At 47.4% G+C, this 16,362-nt stretch overlaps 2 protein-coding genes across 2 annotated transcripts; both read left to right on the plus strand.

The window, feature by feature from the left end:
* Positions 1–780: 780 nt before the first annotated feature.
* LOC123186820 (uncharacterized) lies at positions 781–1,946 on the plus strand. The gene has a single exon (XM_044598516.1). The coding sequence runs from the start codon at positions 798–800 to the stop codon at positions 1,944–1,946; it is 1,149 nt and encodes a 382-aa protein (XP_044454451.1). The 5' UTR covers positions 781–797.
* A 3,493-nt stretch (positions 1,947–5,439) lies between these two features.
* Positions 5,440–7,585, plus strand: LOC123184127 (receptor-like protein 52). Its single transcript, XM_044596308.1, has one exon. The coding sequence runs from the start codon at positions 5,463–5,465 to the stop codon at positions 7,311–7,313; it is 1,851 nt and encodes a 616-aa protein (XP_044452243.1). The 5' UTR covers positions 5,440–5,462; the 3' UTR covers positions 7,314–7,585.
* Positions 7,586–16,362: the final 8,777 nt, after the last annotated feature.

Genomic DNA, 16,362 nt, shown 5'->3' on the forward strand with positions numbered 1-16,362 from the left:
TTCGTAAAATGTTCCGTTTTCATAATTCATTCATTCAAAAATTTCAAAAAATATCACATTTTCGTAATTTGTTTGGAATTTTAAAAAATCACAAATTCAAGAAAGTTTCTTGTTTGCAAATTATTTTCGCAAACCAAAATATATATCAGAATTTTTTAACCTCGTGCATCAGTAATTGACACAATTAACGCAATTATTAATTCGCGTGTTGCTACAGCCCAGGCACCTGGCAATGGGCCGGCTCAGTCGGAGCATTGCCTGTGCATGGGTTATTTCCCAGAGGATTAGCCCGTTTGCCTCCATGGATGATGATTGAGAATAGAAAACCTAGCCGCCGTCGTCACCGTTCAAGCCTCCTCCAATCTCTCGTCGCGGTCGCCGTCACGGCTTCATCCTCTCCTCCGACAGCCCGGTTCCATCAAGGTGGTTTCTCCATCTCAATTTCCTTCCCCAGATGCGTGTCCTCCAAAAGGATTTCTATACATACATGATACATGCTCCTCTTGTCTTGTGCTATTTGTTCTTGTTAATTAACATCCTGCTGCTAGAAATCAGCAGTCGATTTGTTCAGGGCACAAGTAATTCATAGCATGCACAACCTCTTATGTTTTTTTGTTTTTTTTTTGCGAGAAACCTCTTATGTTAGTCAAATAGAACCTGTTGAAGTGCTCACTTATCAACTTCACTTGATGCATCATGCTTTATTTTTCCACAAGCTTCGTTCGTCCTCAGAAAATTGCTCTTATCTAGTTTTTGTCCTTGTTACCCTCCCAGGAATTCGACAAGGAGAGTCGGACATGAGCGGCTGCATCCGGCGGTTCCTGAACCTGCGGCTGTTTGGACCTCTCCAAGATGAGATGGACTTTTTTCACTGGACGGCAGAAGAGGCGGACGCGCATGGCAAGGTGGTGCCAACACTCACGCCCGTCAATGCCTGTGTACCCAAGAGGAGAAGGGTCTGCAGCACTGACTTGGCGACGGCGGAGGCGGCCGCGCCCAAGATCGACCCTCCGAAAAGCGAGCTGCTCGTGAGGCCACCGGAAGTCTCCTACTCCATACGGTCTCCTCGTTGTCTTCACTTCTTGCCCACTGCCTTGGAGAGCAAGGTCATCTTGGCCGACCAGGCGAACCGCATGTTACGCTTCTACACCATCGACGGCTGCAGCTACATCGATACAATGCCAAGCCTCCACAGGTACAAGCACTCGCCGTTGGCCATCTCCGTCCCTCCGACGGACTTACACCTCCTTGACGGTGAAGACACCGGCGACCTCTACATCATCGATAGCGTCCTCCATCCGGACAAGGCAGGGGTACGCCCGCAGTTCGAGGCCCTGGTGTGGAGGGGGATCACCACGTCCCTCGTGTCTCACAGGTTCTGGCACTGCGACATCCTCCCGCTGCCCCCGTGGATCACCCACCACAGGAATGCCTTCGTCTACGGTCACGCCCTCGTTGGCGACACCATCTGCTTCTCCATCTGTGGCTCAGAGGGCAACGGCACCTACTGCTTCCACATGACGACTCGTGAGTGGAGCAAAGCCGGCGACTGGCTCATGCCGTTCGATGGCAAGGCGAATTACATCCCGGAGCTTGGACTCTGGTTCGGCGTCTCAGAAAACCTCCCCTGTGTGGCTGACCTCTCTGGCGTGGTCAGAGGGGAGGAGCCGCCGCCGAAGAAGATGCGGATCTGGGCGCATGATGACCTGCCAGAAGAGTGGCAGCCGACCCAATTGTTCAACCCCCGGGTCATCAGCCTCGGTTCTGGCAGGTTCATCGTCGTGGACTTCTTGGATACCATGGAATTCGACAAGGACTGCAATGAGATGGTTACGGGCAAGCAATTCGCCCTCTTCACCGGTATGGAAGCAGCGTACAACGACTGTTGGAATTTTGCTAGTAGGCCTTTGGCCCAAAGCCCAACTAAAATTCAGAAATTCTCTTGACCCATTCATGCACACATGTGAGTGGAGTGAGTGAGGCTAAAGTTTAGTCCCACCCCGGAAGTTGAGAGAGAGTTGCACCTTTTTATAAGGTGAGCTCTTCATACCACTTGTATGAGCATGAGAAGAGGAGACTTACACGTGCGCTCCTCCTCCTCGCTCGCCTCATCACGACATGCCGCTGAGCCGAGCCGAGCCGAGGACAGAGCTATGCATGTTGTCTATATTTTTGCTGCATGGGAAAATTAATGAGTCATTAATTAATAATTAACGGACACGTTAATTACTGAACCGTTTCCGATTCTTTTGGATCGTGGCGACTCGGCCGTGGGGTTTACTCCCACGACCTACCCGGCCCGCACTATATAGTCAGGCAGACGTCTACCCTAGCCGCCGCCGCTTCGTATGGTTCCTCACCACCGTTCCAGATCATTGCGCCGCCAAGCAAGTCTTCTCCATCCCTCCTTCGGGCGTGCACCGCGAGAAGGGACAACAGGCCTCCGGAACCCCGCCTCTCGTGATCCTGTACGGGAGAGGGGCGATCAGGTTTTTGGGGAGCGCACTCGCGCGACTGCTGGCAGCGACGACTTCGCGAACCTCGGCAACCTCGTCCTCGACGACATGGGCGACAACGTCAACACCGGCGGTGCTGCACCCGCTGCACCGTATGTGATTCTATCCTTCCTGTTCGAGATCGTGATAGAATTCATGCTTCTAGTATGTGCCCTAGATGTGATATGTTCATCTGCTATGCTAGTTTGCATGATTAGTTTAATCTCTGCTGCTGTGGTCATGATTTATCTTCTGTTTATGTGGATTAAATCTCGTAGTAATTTGCTCATATTTCCAACAGCGTCAAAGGCAAAAGTGATGATGGCAAAAACAACAGCAGCAACAACAACAATGGCATCAAGGCAAAGGGCTGGTGCGTGGCCTCCGTATGATTAAGCACAAATCGGGTCGTTACATGTTTAACAATCAACAGAGGATCGAGGAGGTGCTCTGAATGATTCAGTAGGCAGGCATTTTGACTTGCTGAACTCTAGTGGTTGACTATATTTATGCATGCCTGCATGCATGCTGGGACTTACTTTAGCATTCAGATTTGGTGCTAGCTACCCAAATAATTGTTTGATGGCAAGTTTGAATTGTTTTGCTATTGTATACTGCTAGTTTTCCCGAGTTTGAACTGTTGTGCTATCGAGCTATTGATTTATTTTATTTTGCGATGGAGCTATTGAGCTAATTCATCAGCCTTCCAGTCCATTCTCTTCTCTCTATGATAGGCATTCACCTAGTGCTTAACGTGATCATGGTAGAGCAAAACCCCATCTCGATAGGTTGAATACAACTTGTGTAATCCGTTTTTTGAAGCAAAGACTTTTTTTGACAGCTAAACACAAATCTGAAATAATATCAGGTTACTATTCCTCATTTGAAGGACCCATAAAGAGGGAAAATTAGCATCAAATTCCTGAACATCCATCATGGTTAATATATTGTCGAATGGCCAGTAAATCCAGGTCAGTATATTGTCCCTGCTTTTTCGTTTGCCAAATTTACTTTCAATATTCTTTCTCGCACCATGGATGGTAAAATGATTGGCTTTTCTAATGAAGAGGCAACATAGATAATTTACACTTGTGATCTAGTTTTGCCTATCAGTTCTGTGTGCCTTGATGGAATCCCAATCCGGCAAACATGTATGTGCCTTGAAATTTGAACCCAACTTTGGTCATAATTCTATTTTTTTGCTAAAATAAAGATGAGTTATTTGCCACAAAAACAAATATGCTAGTACTAGATTCTTATTTGCAAAAGGTTTCCAACTGTATAATTTCCATGACGTATATATCTTGTATTTGTAGTAGCAAAATTTATAGTCAAAATTCAGCTCAAATTTGGATAGATTTGGATGGAGGGAGTATTACATGTGCGTGAAACACTAGTGCTCAAGTGTGAATGATATTACTAATGCACAAATAACCTACCAAAGTAAACATTGTTGGTCCCTGTTTTCACACAATAGACTCTGCTTTCAACTCAGGAATTAAAACAAAACTGGCATATATAATCTCTTTTTCTTTGTACGTAGATTCTTCTGTTAGCATAACAATAGCACAGTTCAAACTTCCAATCAAACAATTATTTATTAAGCAGCAAATCTGAAATAGAAGCTGGACTGCTCCAGAATAACACCTGGGATAATTAACAGTACCATCAGTTCAACTAAGTTCACTCCTATTAAGTTTACTAAGTTGACTTAAAGGCAAAACCGAAGCTGGACGCTGAGCAAGATTTCATACCATCTATTCCTCGGTTCAGGTGAGTCCTTGGTCTGCTCTCCCTCTCTCTGAGATGGTCCGGCTATTCACTATTGAGCCGCATGTTTGGTAATGGTCCACCAAGTTTAATTTTTATAATAGGATCAATTACGTACTTATGCTGGGATTTTGAGTTGTTAATGACAATCATCAAATAGAACAAAATGCTCAGCTGCCTGTGTAGTGCTGGTGCGTACGTGTAGATAGAACAAGTGCCTGTGTACTTTGGGGGCGGCAGTTTTTCAAGATAAGTTGTGGATATCCAAATTGTACTTTTAGATGCAGACTGTTTTTTTTTCTGGTTGTATGAAATGTTAGCCTGTGTTTACTTGGGTTAGAGCAACCACACGTGCATCAAACCACGTCCCTCCAACATAGCAGGCAGAAGTGATCAAGGCCGCTGGCTCCTGGCAGATCGACGACGACCCGGCATAAAAGCGCCCTATTACAAACAATCCATGGTGTTGTTCCTTGGCTTTACTGATTTAGTGTGACAGAAAATCTGAAGAGAAATTTCTTGACTACACACTCGCTATTTAGATGCACATACATTGATGATGACATGATTTCTCTGCTATGTATGATGAACCATGTGTGTATACATTATTATGGTTGTTGTCCGATCAATCTCAAATCTCAAGTCAGTTTTATTGTGTGATAGTAGAAATCGCCACCAAGAATGTATAATAAAACTGAAATCTTAAATTAGTTTTATTGTGTGAACCATGTGCAATCATTTGTATTGTATCTTTCAAGATATTAGCATACGTCTACCTCACTTAGTTAACGTCTAGTGGTGTTGTCACCGACGACCGACCGACGACTCTAGAATCTGCTTGACTAGACGAGCTTCACTCGTAAATAAAAACTGAAGAATTGTTACGCATTTGCTATCTAAATAATGCGCATATATTGATGATGATGTGATTTTTGTGCTATCGTGAACCATGCATGCATTGTGGTTGCTGTCTGATATTTACTTCTATTGCTGACGTGGTTATAGAAATTCCCACCGAGAACTGGAGTATCCTGCTTCATTCCAACAAAAATATTTGCATATGTGTACCTCATTTAATTAGCAGATGACCCACGACTCTAGTCCAGGGTCTGCTTGGGTATATGAGGCCTGCGGCTATATCTCCACTCGCCAGTACCACTCCCCACCTCACGGACAACACATCTTGTCACAAAAAACATGTCGACCACCCACCTCGTTGTGCTCCTCGGCATCCTCCTGCTGGCCGGCGCATCGAGCTCGCAGCCCACCTCCGGCGACCAAGCCACCCTCCTAGCTATCAAGACCCAGTGGGGAAACCCCACGCAGCTTGCGTCGTGGGACCCTATCTCCAACGCCGACCACTGTGACTGGACCGGCGTGGTCTGCGGTGGCGACGACGGACGTGCGGTGATAGGGATATCATTGCCGAATCTAAACATCACTGGCAAGGTGCCAGAGTCAGTGTGCGACCTACCGAGCCTCGCCCACCTCGACCTCTCCTACAACAATCTTACCGGCTGCTTCCCCGGCGTCCCGCTCTACGCCTGCTCCCACCTCCGCTTCCTCGACCTCTCCAACAACTACTTCCATGGAGTCCTTCCGGATGACATCAGCCGACTGTCGCCGGCGACGGAGCACCTCAACCTGTCGAGCAATCACTTCCGAGGCATGGTGCCGACTGCCATGGCCGGGCTATCAGCGCTGAGGTCACTGGTTCTTGACACTAACCAGTTCATAGGGGCGTACCCAGCTGCTGAGATAAGCAAGCTCGCAGGGCTCGAGCAGCTCACGCTTGCCTCGAACCCGTTCACGCCGGCGCCAGCGCCACTAGAGTTTGCCAAGCTGACCAACTTGACCTACCTCTGGATGTCTGACATGAACATGACCGGCGAGATCCCGAAGGCTTATTTGAGCCTCGTGAACCTCCAACTGATCGCTATGACAGCTAACAAGCTCGCCGGCCAGATCCCGGCGTGGATATGGCAGCACCCAAAACTCGAGTTCTTGTACCTGTTCAACAATGTACTCACCGGTAAACTGCCGCACAAAATCACGTCAGTGAATTTGATAGAGATTGATGTGTCGTCGAACAATCTTACTGGAGAAATACCGGAAGACTTTGGTAACCTCAAGAACCTGAGAATATTGTTCATGTACGCCAACCAGCTCACCGGCACCATTCCACCAAGCATAGCGATGCTCCCCAATCTCACGGACATCAGGCTATTTTTAAACAATCTCTCCGGCGAGATCCCGCGGGAGCTCGGGAAGCACTCGCCGCTAGGCAACCTCGAGGTCTGCAACAACAACCTCTCGGGCCAGCTCCCGGATTCACTTTGCTCCAACAGGAAGCTCTATGACCTCGTCGTCTTCGACAACAGCTTCTCGGGCGAGCTCCCGCAGAACCTCGGCAACTGTGTCCTCCTGAACAACATCATGCTCTACAACAACCGCTTCTCCGGCGAGTTCTCGACGAAGATATGGTCATTACCCAAGTTGACCACTGTGATGATACAGAACAATGGTTTCACGGGGACTCTACCAGCCAAGATAGGTGAGAACATCTCACGGATTGAGATGGGGAACAACAAGTTCTCCGGGTCCTTGCCAACATCGGCAATAGGGCTGGCCGTGTTCAAGGCGGAGAACATCCTGATCTCCGGCGAGCTACCGGCGGATATGTGCGGGTTTCCCAGCCTTGAACAGTTGTCGGTGTCCGGCAACCAACTAACTGGTTCCATACCAATATCAATCATTTTGTTGCAGAGGCTCAATAATCTCAGCCTGAGCGACAACAAGTTGTCCGGTGCAATTCCATTTGGCAGCCTCACGTCGCTTCCATCCCTGACGATCATTGATTTGTCCAGGAATAGATTTACTGGTGGCATACCAGCATCAATCATTTCGTTGCAGAGGCTCAGTAATCTCTACCTGAGCAACAACAAGTTGTCCGGCACAATTCCATTTGACAGCCTCGCGATGCTTCCATCGCTGACGCACCTTGATTTGTCCAACAATGAATTCACCGGTGGCTTATCTTCGGAATAAGTAGCTTTTCCTATATATATAGAGAGAGAAAAGGGAATAGGTACCATGGGAACGAACGATATGATTTCAGGTTTCTTTCTTCACGTCTCCTCTTGTTGACATTCTGTCAGCCCACCTGGCCTCCAATCTATCAGTTCTTCAGCAAAGTGCTTTCAAAGCTGGTCTGCCTGCTTTGAGATGTGATTTGTACACGCTGTCGACGTGGCACAAATCTTGATTAGCATATGTTTACTTAGCTCTCCAGATTTTTGCAAAGTGCTACCGAGCACATCTCTTCGTATTGTAACTTATAAGTATTGTTATTTCCGTGTAAGATCAGAATTAGCTTGCTGGAGAATAGACTTACCCCCCTTCTTTTTACAACTTTGGATTTTTCTTTTCTTTTTAGGATATACAATACTAGAGTTCAAAGGAAAAATGATAAGAAGCAACTGGGAGACTTGACTTGACTTGAAGCAAACGATGTACTATTACTTAAGTCCCAAACTCAAAATGACTCGCCGAATCAGTGCACCGTGGTGGTAATATTGTCGAAGCCAAAGCATGTAACGACTGGATTTGTGCTTTATCATACGCAGGCCACGCTTCCCTTTGCCTTTGCCATTGCTGCTGCTGGAGCTGCTAATGCCATTATTAGCGTTGCCATCATTGTCATTGCCATTGATGACGTTGTTGCCATTGTTGTCACTGCCATTACTGCTGTCGTTGCCCTTGTCGTACACTACCTCCACACCAGTGAAGACGGCAAATCGGTCACTAACAACCATCTCTCTGAAGTCCTTGTCGAATACTCCTCCATTTTTATTTACTCTGCATATGAGATTTGACTGAAGTCAAACTTCTTAAAGTTTGACCAAGTTTATAGAAAAAAATATGAACATTTACAATAGCAAATCTATATGATGTGAAAGTATATTCAAATGAATCTAATGGTATTAATTTGTTATTGCATATGTTAATATTTTCGTCTATAAACTTTATCAAAATTTATAAAGTTTGACTTTCATCAAATCTAATATGCGGAGTAAATAAAAACGAAGGGAGTACCTTGGTATCCAAGATATCAGAAACCACGAACGTGCCGGAACCAAGGCTGATGACCCCTACCTTGGCGCCGGACACATAGCTCGGGTACCACTCGTCCTCGTTCGCCCAAATCCTTGTCTTGTCCGGCAGCGGCTCCTCCCCTCTCACAAGACCTGAGAGGTCAACGGCGCAGGGGAGGCCACGCGAGATGCCGAACCAGAGCCCGAGCTCCGAGACATACTCCACCTTGCCATTGAACGGCAATAGCCAGTCGCCGGCCTTGCTCCACTCGCGTGTTGCGGTGTGAAAGGAGTAGGTGCCTGCAGAGTCGCGGAAGTCGGTGATGGAGAAGCAGATCGTTACATGAAGGCATCTTTCAGAGTCCGCATGGGATCATCACCTTTGTGGACAAATACATAAATGAGCTCGAGGCAATTGATGGGAAATAGGAGCCGGTGAGAACGGAGCCAAGGGTGGCTGTTCGAAACAGGAGACCAAAAGCTCCTCCACCGGGATACGCCAAAATAAACGTCGACGCCGGGTGCCGAAGAGGAAGCCGAGGGACAGCGGCCAGTCTAACATCCCCAGGTTCACGAACCGCCGTAAGCCGCTCATCCCCGACCGACCGGCTACTATGATCCTTCTAAGAAGTAGTGGCAGATTAACCCATCTCCCATCTGCCGGCGGCGGCGAACCTGGGGCAGAACGGCGGCGAAGTGAAAAACCAATCTCGTGTCACCTTTGCCTTTTAGATTTCCCGGTTCGGGATGGACCCAATGCTTTCCTTCTTGATAAATGATAATCCACCAACCAGCTGGGCCTTGTAAAACCGAGGAGGATGAAGTGCTTCTATTCAGAAAAAAACAAACTCATGAAAAAAACGTGGTAACAGATTTATTCAGCGAGTTTCCTTTCATTTTTGGAAAATGCGTTAACATATTATAGAAAAAGTGTCCGTGCATTGCAACGGTTACAAAATAAATTTGACATTTTACCTGCCATGATGGACGACTGAGGTGTAGATCCCGGTCTTTCTTTTGCGTCAGTTTCATCTTTCCTTTGATGTGGAACTGTTGGACTGTGAATACTGCAATTGCAAATCCTACCACAAATTAAACACGTCAAGTTGGAATTTCCCTTAGCTTCTAACACATGGTCATCATAATGGCACTAATTATGCTACGTTATTCCATGCAACCGTCGCCACCTCCTCCAAAAAGAAAAGCTAGGGTTTGTGCCTCTCGTCGGCTCCGCAGCAGGTCCGCCTCGTCACCGGTGGCCCTACGGCCATGGGGACGCTGCGGATCCTGGCAAGAGCCGGCGGGAGGGCTCCGTTGTTTGCCGTTCCTTTGTGATTTGTTAGGATTTGTGTTCTGTTCAGGAAGACGAGACGACGGCGGTTCCCTGAAGATGGAATAAAGGTCTCCCTGCCTAGCACCCGTTCTGGTGGTGCGTCTACCATCGTTGGTGGGCGTGTGGAGGTATGTCTCTGACGGATCCATCCTTGGTGGATTTGCTTGGATCTGTTTGTTGTTCGTCTATGTTCGTGTGTCTTTGGATTGGATCTTTTCGATCTACGTTATTGTTCATCCGCGGCGGTTCTTTTCTGGTGCGCTGATCCTATGGGCCTTAGCACAATAAGTTCCGGACTGTCTATTACAACAAGTTATGCCCGACTCCGTCAAGGGAGGGGCAATGACGGCGGTGCGCCTTCGGCTCTCTTCAGTGCTCGTAATCGTCGCTAGGTGGTCTACGAATCTGGATGTAATTTTTATTATCTCTGATGTTCGTTGTACTCCCATGATTGAAGATGAATAGGTTGGAAGTTTTCTCGCAAAAAAACAACTGCACCAATTATAAAGTAAAATTCTATAGATGATGACCACGTGAAAAGGAAAATAACTCTCTCTCACATACACAAACACACACACCGTGTCGTGATTTTGTCACAACAGATGTCCTTAAAAAATGACTTAGTCGATAGGCCTTTGCAGCTAGGTAGTAGCTTCAACGGGGTTGGTCGGAACCGAGAGACGTGAATTTTACCCAGGGTCAGCCCCTCACTGTAGAGATAAAATTCTACATCCTGCTTGATTGTTATTGATGATGATGATGATGATGATGATGATCCAGATTACAAGGGTGCTATTTCGCTACCTCTAATCTCGAGAGCATCTACTTTGATCTTGTCTAAGACTTGTCTGTCCATCCTCTCTTCTTTGGGGTGCTTTACCCCTTCTTATATAAGTTGAAGGGGTCGACTTACATGTAGAGTCCTAGAAGGACTACAACGTACTTCCTCCATTCCACAATGTAGTGCTTCCTCTATCCCCATGCTTCAACTTTGACCGTAAATTTAACTACCAAGACCGATTGCGGCGGGAGCAAAAATTATATCAGTGAATTCCTATTCGAAAGAAGTTTTCAATTATATAATTTTTCTCCCACCGCAGTTGGTCTCGTTGGCTAAATTTATGGTCAAAGTTGGACCTCGGAAAGCGCGGGCTCACTATATTTTGGAATGGAGGGAGTAGTATCTTTTCTATTACAAGCCGGATACTAGTCCGGGTACTATTTGAACAGTCCAAAACCGGCCTGTTGGGCCACCCCCATGTTCGGCCACATTCTAGCTCCGCTGAGTCACGCTTCCCTTGTCAGGGAGCTTCCCTCTTCTTGGACCTCCTCTGCGAGCCGGCCCATTGGGCTCCAGTTAAGCCGGCCTCCTGTCGGGTCTCGTCATTGTGCCCTGGATTCCTTTTTGTCATCTTGTCTTTACTCGGCAAACGGGGCGACACATAAATCCTTCAAGTTCTAGGCCGGGTCAAACCATTAGCCGGGTTATAACTGTGGGGAAATATCCCAAACATTAGCCCTCAGATTAGCTTGAATTTATTTCATTCTAAGATCCTAAAATAAGAATAATTATTATGTTAAAGGACCGGCTCGCTCAACTGGCCGCATTTATTCAATGAACCGGGTTCCTTTGTCATATCAATGTGCCGGCTTCAGAATCAACTAGCTAGTGTGTGTCCTTTGCAGAAAAATATTAGGAATAAAAACCCATCCGCCATTGAGCCGGTTTCTCTGAGACACGGAGTACTTGCCGGGTTGTTTGACATAGTAAACGTAAATTTCAAAATGTGTTCATAAATCATGTTTTTCTAAAATGTTCGGAATTCAAAACATTACTCCCTTCGTCCAAAAATAAAGTGACATGGCTTTAGTTTAAATTTGTTCATGGTTTTGGGAATACTTGTCATTGTTTCCAAATTCAAAAAAATGTTTTCAGAATTAAAAAAATCATTTTCCCTCAATTTGTTCAAACAAAATATTTAAAAAATTGTATTCTCAAGAATTGTTTTGAATTTGAACAAATGTTCATTTAAAAAAAATCACAAAATCAAATAGTTTATCTTTTTTAATTTTTTCCACAAACACAAAATTAGTTCCTACTTATTTCAACTTGGTGCTTCAGTAAACATTGTGCTGCAGTTATCGATGCAATGCAACAGTAAGCTCGAGGTGCTACAGCCCTTCCTCTTTTTTTTGAGGGAATGCTACAGCCCTTCCAATATAATATAAAAGATAGAGGGGTGTCAGTCCGCGATGGGCCCACGGGATTAGCCCGTTGGGCTCCATGGACCTCCTCAAATGCCTCACCGCCGGCTGCACCTCCTGAAATCCGTAGTCTCTCCTCCAATCTCTCGTCGACCGCCGCCTCTGCCTCGAACGTCGCAGTCGCCATCGCCGTCGCCATCCTCTTCGGACCGCCGTCCGTTTCCCGTTTCGTCAAGGTTAGGTTAGGTGCCCATTGATCAATGTGCTTTCTCCGTCTCAATTTCCTTCCTTCCCCATCAAGGTTAATTTGGGTGCGTACGTAAGTGATTCAGGTGTTGCTCATTATATTGGATTTGTATACGTGTGTGTTCCTCCACTATTCTGTACTACGTACAATACATGCATGATCGTGCTCTTGGATTTATATATCTGATTGCTTAACATGGATCCTACTGCCTGAAATCAGCAGTCGATTTGTTTAAGAAAAGAAATCCACTGATTGGGAAGTAAAGGGAAGTAAAGTGAACCAGTCGACTGGAAGAACTCCATTCTTTCTGGTTTATGGAGCCGAAGCAGTTCTGCCGAGTGATCTTCTTCACAACGCACCCCGAGTCGAACTTTATACCGAAGATGAAGCAGAACAAGCCCGGCAAGACGCAGTCGACCTCCTAGAAGAAGAGAGGGAGATGGCCATGGTCAGATCGACCATTTACCAGCAAGACTTGCGTCGATTCCACGCCAGGAATGTGAAGAGTCGATCCTTCCAAGAAGGAGATTTGATCCTCCGAGTGGACCAACAGAAACCACACAAGCTTGCTCCTACTTGGAAAGGCCCCTTCATCGTCATCAGAGTCCTCCGCAATGGAGCGTATCACCTCTACAATGTTGATCGCCAGATCGATGAGCCACGAGCTTGGAATGCGGAACTGCTCCGCCCCTTTTACACTTGAGTTCTCCCTCGGACAAGATGTAATAAGAAAAAAAATTCTGCAGTACATTTTTATCAAAGACAAGAGTGTTCCAATAATTGCTGTCACTTTTGTCTGCATACGAAATCCCCCAGTGGGTGACTTAGCTGCGAATCCGTTTCGCCTAAGTTTGAAAAATCCTACCGAGTGGAGAGCCAGACTCCCATTCGGGGGCTTAGCTGTAGCCCAGTGCTTGCCTAAGTGTTCAAAAATCCTACCGAGTGAGAACAAACCTCCCACTCGGGGGCTTAGCTGCAGTCCAGTACTCGCCTAAGTTCTCCCACTTAGAGACTTAGCTGCAGTCAGGCACTCGCCTAAGTTTAAAAAATCCTACCGAGTGGAGAGCAGTCCTCCCACTCGGGGGCTTAGCTGCAGTTCAGTACTCGCCTAAGTTCTCCCACTTAGAGACTTAGCTGCAGTCAGGCACTCGCCTAAGTTTGAAAAATTCTACCGAGTGGAGAGCAATCCTCCCACTCGGGGGCTTAGCTGCAGTCCAGTACTCGCCTAAGTTCTCCCACTTAGAGACTTAGCTGCAGTCAGGCACTCGCCTAACTTTGAAAAATCCTACCGAGTGGAGAGCAATCCTCCCACTCGGGGGCTTAGCTGCAGTCCAGTACTCGCCTAAGTTCTCCCACTTAGAGACTTAGCTGCAGTCAGGCACTCGCCTAAGTTTGAAAAATCCTACCGAGTGGAGAGCAATCCACCCACTCGGGGGGCTTAGCTGCAGTCCAATACTCGCCTAAGTTCTCCCACTAAGAGACTTAGCTGCAGTCAGACACTCGCCTAAGTTTGAAAAAATCCTACCGAGTGGAGAGCAAACCTCCCACTTGGGGGCTTAGCTGCAGCCCAGCGCTCGCCTAAGTGTTTAAAAAATCCTACCGAGTGGAGAGCAAACCTCCCACTCGGGGGCTTAGCTGCAGCCCAACGCTCGCCTAAGTGATTAAAAATCCTACCGAGTGAGAGCAAACCTCGCACTCTGGGGCTTAGCTGCAGCCCAGTGCTCGCCTAAGTATTTAAAAATCCTACCGAGTGAGAGCAAACCTCCCACTCGGGGGCTTAGCTGCAGCCCAGTGCTTGCCTAAGTACAGGACACAACTCAATCCGCAAGGACGACGAGGCGCAAGTCGACTGCTACCTTCTCCTTCGGAGTTGCGCCGCAAATACAAGGTTATTCCGAGTGAAGATCAAGTTCCACCCGACGGATCAAACCATGAAGATATTCAACGAGAAATCAAATTCAGATAAAGCCTAAAGGTCCCGGACCTCAGATCAAAGTATTCAAGCCCTCGGCTCGGCAGAGTTTAACGGTTACAAATCCACTCGGCATTCCGAGGCAAATTTAAAGTGAAGCATAAAAGTTTTTCATTCCTCAGGTGGAGGACTGGAAGGGGCGACGAATTCGTCCAAGTCGATCCCGTCGGCAATACGGGTGGCAGCGGCAATAAAAGTCTCCATGAAGTCTTGAGAGCTGTGCTTTCTGGTATTGGCAACTTGGATGGCGACCAGCTTTTCTTCTCGCACCTTCTTGCAATGGACGCGGACCAGAGACAGAGCGACATCAGCACCACATCTAGCAGAAGATTTCTTCCATTCCGCCACTCGACCTGGGACTTCATTAAGTCGAGCCATCAGGGACTCGAGGTCGTTCTGAAGTGTCATCCCAGGCCAGAGCGATGTGTCGATCCGCGACATCGCAACTTTCAGCCGAGCCAGATAGTCAACGACGCTGGCAGTACGAGACTCCAGACGGAGCACGTTCATTGCAGCCTCGTCCTTCACAAGAGAGTTAGCAGGGTCCAAGCCTGGCTCCACTCGACTGGTCTCCTCTTCGAAGTTCTGACAGAATTCTGCAAACACGATTCAAGAATAAGACAGTGGCCCCACACGGGCTTGATAACTGCAAGACAGTCAGGGCAGAGTAATTACCTTTGAGCATGACGAACAACTTGTTGGCGAGTCCACTGAGATAAGCCTCCAGATCATTCATCTTCCCCGCCAGCTCACCCGCCTTGTTGTGCAGAGCCACATTGTCGTTCTTCAGTCGGCTAACCTCTTGATTGGCTACCTCGAGAGCAGCTTTCAGTCTGGAGTTCTCCTGCTCAAGAGCTCCGACCGAAGCCATTTTCTCTTCAGCAAGCCTCGTTTTGTCCAAGACTTCCTTCTAAGCTTCTGCAAGATCTTGATCCTTCTTCTTCAGAGCTTCCTCCAGTTTATCTGCGGCACGTCGAGTGAAATCAACATCAAGAATAGACAAAAAAAGAAAAGTCACTCGTCAAGAATGGAGAACCTCACCAGCCATACCTTTTGCTTCTTCTTGCGCCTTCTTCAAATTCTCCTGAGCAAGCTTCAAGTTAAGGTTGAGCTGGATCTGCTGACTCTCCAACTCAGTATAGCGAGCTACAAGTTCGCAGGATTTCTGTAAAAAGAAAAATCAGTCGACAGACGTCCAAGATAAGTTGCTTCCGAGTAACTAAGAGACAATGATGACGTTTCTAAGACCACAGCCGAATCAAAAACATTCGATAGTAGTCTCGGGGACTACACCTAGTGGGTGCACTCAGCGTGCCCCCACTATAGAAAAAAGAGAAAAAGAGTCGACTGCCTGCAGTCGACCGGATATAGTTCCATTCGACATGGCCTGACCAGACCGAGTGAAGAAATACAGCTACAGTAACACAATATAAAGACTACAGTCGACTGCCAGCAGTCCACCGTAGTCTCGGGGACTACACCCAGTGGGTGCACTTAGCGTGCCCCCACTCGTCCAAGAATTGACAGACACACCCAGTGGGTGTACAGATACAAAGATCTTCGGAAAAGAGATTCTTCAAATAGCATATCGTAATAGACCAAGTGTTGAGTCGACTAACCTGGACGTTACTCTGAAGAGCCGAACTTGCGTCATAAGCTGCTTGCTGGCCTCCCGAGCTGCCTTCACTTGATCCATCATGATCCCCGCCTGGCGTATAGCCTCTTTTGCAGCAGCCGCTTGGTCCTCAGGGACGGGGTACGCGGCAAAAAGCGAAGGCGGATCCGCAGTCGACGTCGAGGGCCGCACACTCGTCAGAGGAATGGCGAAAGTCACAGAAGCCCGAGTGGTGTCACCACCATCCCGAGCTACGGCCTCAGACGCCGGAGCAGATTGGGGGGTCTTGTCAGCCGATGCCCTCCTGTTCCTCCTCACTCTCAGTGGTTCATTGTCGTCGTCATCCGGGTGGTCGATAACATGAGGAGGAGCTACAAGAAAAACATTCAATCGACCAGAGTTGCAATAAATGTTCAGTCGACTCAAAGCGGAACGTTAATAATCGTACCAGGGTTGGAGGTAACAGCATCCTCCATCTCTTTGTCTTCGTCCTTGGCGGAGGTCTCAGAAGTAGCAGCGCTGCAAATATTCGAGAGTCAGACAGTTGGCTCAATGAATCGACCAAGGATCTGTCCACGGTCGACTAAGGAAAACAAGTTTTACTATTACCCAGAAATGGTGGGGACAGCTA

The sequence above is a fragment of the Triticum aestivum genome, chromosome 2A, assembly GCF_018294505.1.
Source record: "Triticum aestivum cultivar Chinese Spring chromosome 2A, IWGSC CS RefSeq v2.1, whole genome shotgun sequence".
NCBI lineage: Eukaryota > Viridiplantae > Streptophyta > Magnoliopsida > Poales > Poaceae > Triticum > Triticum aestivum.